Source organism: Phalaenopsis equestris, unplaced genomic scaffold (genome assembly GCF_001263595.1).
Source record: "Phalaenopsis equestris unplaced genomic scaffold, ASM126359v1 Scaffold000761, whole genome shotgun sequence".
In the NCBI taxonomy this organism is placed as follows: Eukaryota; Viridiplantae; Streptophyta; class Magnoliopsida; order Asparagales; family Orchidaceae; genus Phalaenopsis; species Phalaenopsis equestris.
In genome coordinates, this window is record NW_018165201.1 from 2904201 (window position 1) to 2907259 (window position 3059).

At 32.0% G+C, this 3059-nt stretch overlaps 1 protein-coding gene across 3 annotated transcripts in view; it reads left to right on the plus strand.

Moving 5' to 3' along the window:
* LOC110030854 (alpha-glucan water dikinase, chloroplastic) overlaps positions 1-3059 on the plus strand; it is a 132960-nt gene that overhangs the window by 111084 nt on the left and 18817 nt on the right. For all 3 annotated transcript variants that reach the window (XM_020733796.1, XM_020733797.1, XM_020733798.1), the window contains 2 exons: positions 1335-1433; positions 1601-1774. In XM_020733796.1, coding sequence (XP_020589455.1) covers positions 1335-1433; positions 1601-1774 — 273 coding nt within the window. The remainder of the gene's footprint in view (positions 1-1334; positions 1434-1600; positions 1775-3059) is intronic.

Consider the following 3059-nt stretch of genomic DNA (forward strand, 5'->3'; position numbering starts at 1 on the left):
GGAGGATGGTAGGGAGGAGATTGGGAAGGATACACCACCACCTCGGAGTAGGATACAACCAAAGCACTACCCGTCGTTAGATACAACCCTAGCAAGGGAAGAGGAGACTCCACGCAAAATCTGGAAACAACAATCAAATATAACCTAACCCTAATCCTAGAAAATAACATACATATAAGACTCTACATAGAAAAAACATAAAAGGAAAGATAGGGGAAGGTCTGGCGGCATTGCCACCCTTCCAATTTGCTGTCTGGTCTAGTTGGGGCGTGGACCGGGACTCCTTGGAACTGTACGAACTGGTTCCTCTGCTAGCAGCTGAACCGGCTGGCCCCTAGCCCCATGTCATTTTATCTCCATCTTACTGTTGTATCTTTTATCCTCCGATGCACATGCCTAACAATATTAGTCTATTGTCAACTATTATCTTAAACAAACCTTACACTATCGTCTCTTTAATATAAGTTTTAAGTTTATCTTCGCTAATTTAACAAACATTTACTTTAATATTCTTATTTTTGCAATACTCATTTTATTTGTCAAGGATTTATTAATCATAACACTTAATCCTATAATATAGCTAGCCTATATTTAATTTGAGTATATTTGCTTTTAAATCTCCATATTATACTCTATTTACTATTATGCCCAATCCACTCTTAATTTTAAAAGTTGAATTTTCATTGTATTCTTGTAAGTAACTCTTTTGCATGGTAGATCCAAGATATCCAATTTACTGTTAAGACTTTTCACTTTTAAATAATACTACGATACTATTGATTTCTTATTAACAATTTCTCATCTATTAAAATAGCTAAGTCATGTTTCTACAAATCCTAAATCCCTTGTCTTCTAAAAGCTTCATTCATAGAATTTTGCAGCTCTGAAATATTATACGCTTGTTTTTTAATTTTATTATTGAGGTCTCACACATTAGAACTATACCAATCGTAAAAAGCATATACCAAGCTAACTTAGCTGGGATATATTCACTAAATATTTCCAGCAAGTAAATTTTATGATAATCTTTATTGTAATCTTATTGTGATCGAGGACCCTTTCAAACCATTTCTATTTACAAATCAAGCACCCTCTTTTTCTATTTTTTTTTAAAATTCTCACTCAAACATCAAAATTCACAATAAACCCTCAAACACATAATTGCATTGTTTCGGTAGTTCAGAAAAGATTATCTCGATGTTAGTTTTGTAAATAGCAATGTTTTGAGTGTTGTGTATGTAATTATCTTTTTTTTTTTTTAATAAGTGGTGGTTCTTCCTTTCTTTCTATTGATAATGATTCTGTAATGTCCTATAATGGCGATTTCGTTACAGATTACAGAGCTGAAGGAAAAAATGAAAATTTCTGGAATGCCTTGGCCCGGGGATGAAGGTGAGCATCGATGGGAACGAGCATGGATGGCTATCAAGAAGGTGCAATGTTTTCATTTAGAATTGATTTTTTACTGAAACAAATTTCACTTAATTACATAAAATTTGTTCAAAAAATTAACCATGTTGCAAGGGAATTTATAATTTTGCAAAATGGAGATTTAGTCTTGCAAATAAAAAGAAAATTACAATATGGGACCTTGATGTAGGTTTGGGCTTCAAAGTGGAATGAGAGAGCATATTTCAGTACTCGAAAAGTAAAGCTTGATCATGACTCTCTTTGTATGGCTGTTCTTGTACAAGAAATTATAAACGCAGACTATGCATTTGTTATCCACACTACCAACCCTTCATCTGGAGACTCATCTGAGATTTATGCTGAGGTAAGTTTTTTGGGAAATTTACTAACATAACACAATCCTTAGCTATTTCCGTAGCTAACATCAAAAGTTTGTTATTTACATTTATGACGCCTCGGTGTCATAAATTTATGTATGAAAAAGGTGTGTTTCACTTTAAAAAAAATAGTAATGGTGGTATTTTTTAAAGATTTTTAATATATTTTTATTTTTATTAAATTCTCCTGATATCAAAGAACTCAGAAAACTAAGTTTGGTAATTTTTGGAATTATGTTTGATTTTTAAAAATTATTTAAGTGTTCAATTTAATAGTGATCTTTAAAAATCAATTAAAAATATCAAATGATCTCAAAATCCTTTGAAATTTTTATGGTGAATTCTCTGACTTATAAATCACAGTGGAGAACAAAAATCAAATGATTTTGATTTTTATGTTTTCCAAATTAAATGTTTTAAGCAAATTGAGGTTTGCTCAAAATAATGATGTTTTGATTCTTAAAAATCATGAAATTATTTCCTAAGACTACTCTGGCCATAGGGAACTTACATGAATTTTTGTAGAATTTTCTAAGCCACATATAATTTTCTATAATTATTTGAATAGAAAATTCATAACAACTTAGAAAATTAAGATCTCTGTCTAGAGATCTCCTATGTCTTTGGAAAAATGCTCAAATTGTACATCTAGACAGAGACTACAACATATAAAAATTTAGAGTCAATGTGATAATTCAATATGAATGGAGAATTGAAAAACCCCTAACCCTAATTCATTTTTTAAAAATAATTTATGCATCAAATTAATGTGAAAATAATTCCACATGGTTGTCCTCTGTTCACTGAGCAAGAGGATATTTTTATTTTATTTTTGTGAATTTTTTACACACATATATGGCTGACTGGATCATCGGATCCGTCGAAAGGCCACGCGGCGCACTCCCATTTGACGCCGCCTTCCGAGTCAGCTGCCACGCGTCGCGCTGTATCGTTCCATAGGATCTTCCTAAAGTTTCATAAAACGGTGTGGAGAAACCTCCACCACCGTTTCCTCAAAGATTGAAGCAACACAAACAGAACAAACAATTTTCCAAGTTTTTAGAAATTCTTAAGAAATTAACGGTAAATATTCTCTTCGTAGAAACTTTAGAGAAAATGCCCAATTATGTGAAATTTATGAAAGATATTCTGAACATGATAAGGAAGTTCACTGATAATGAAACTGTTGCACTTAGCGAAGAGTGTAGTGCAATTATTCAGAAAAAGCTTCCTGAAAAATTAAAAGATCCTGGTAGTTTCACTATACCATGT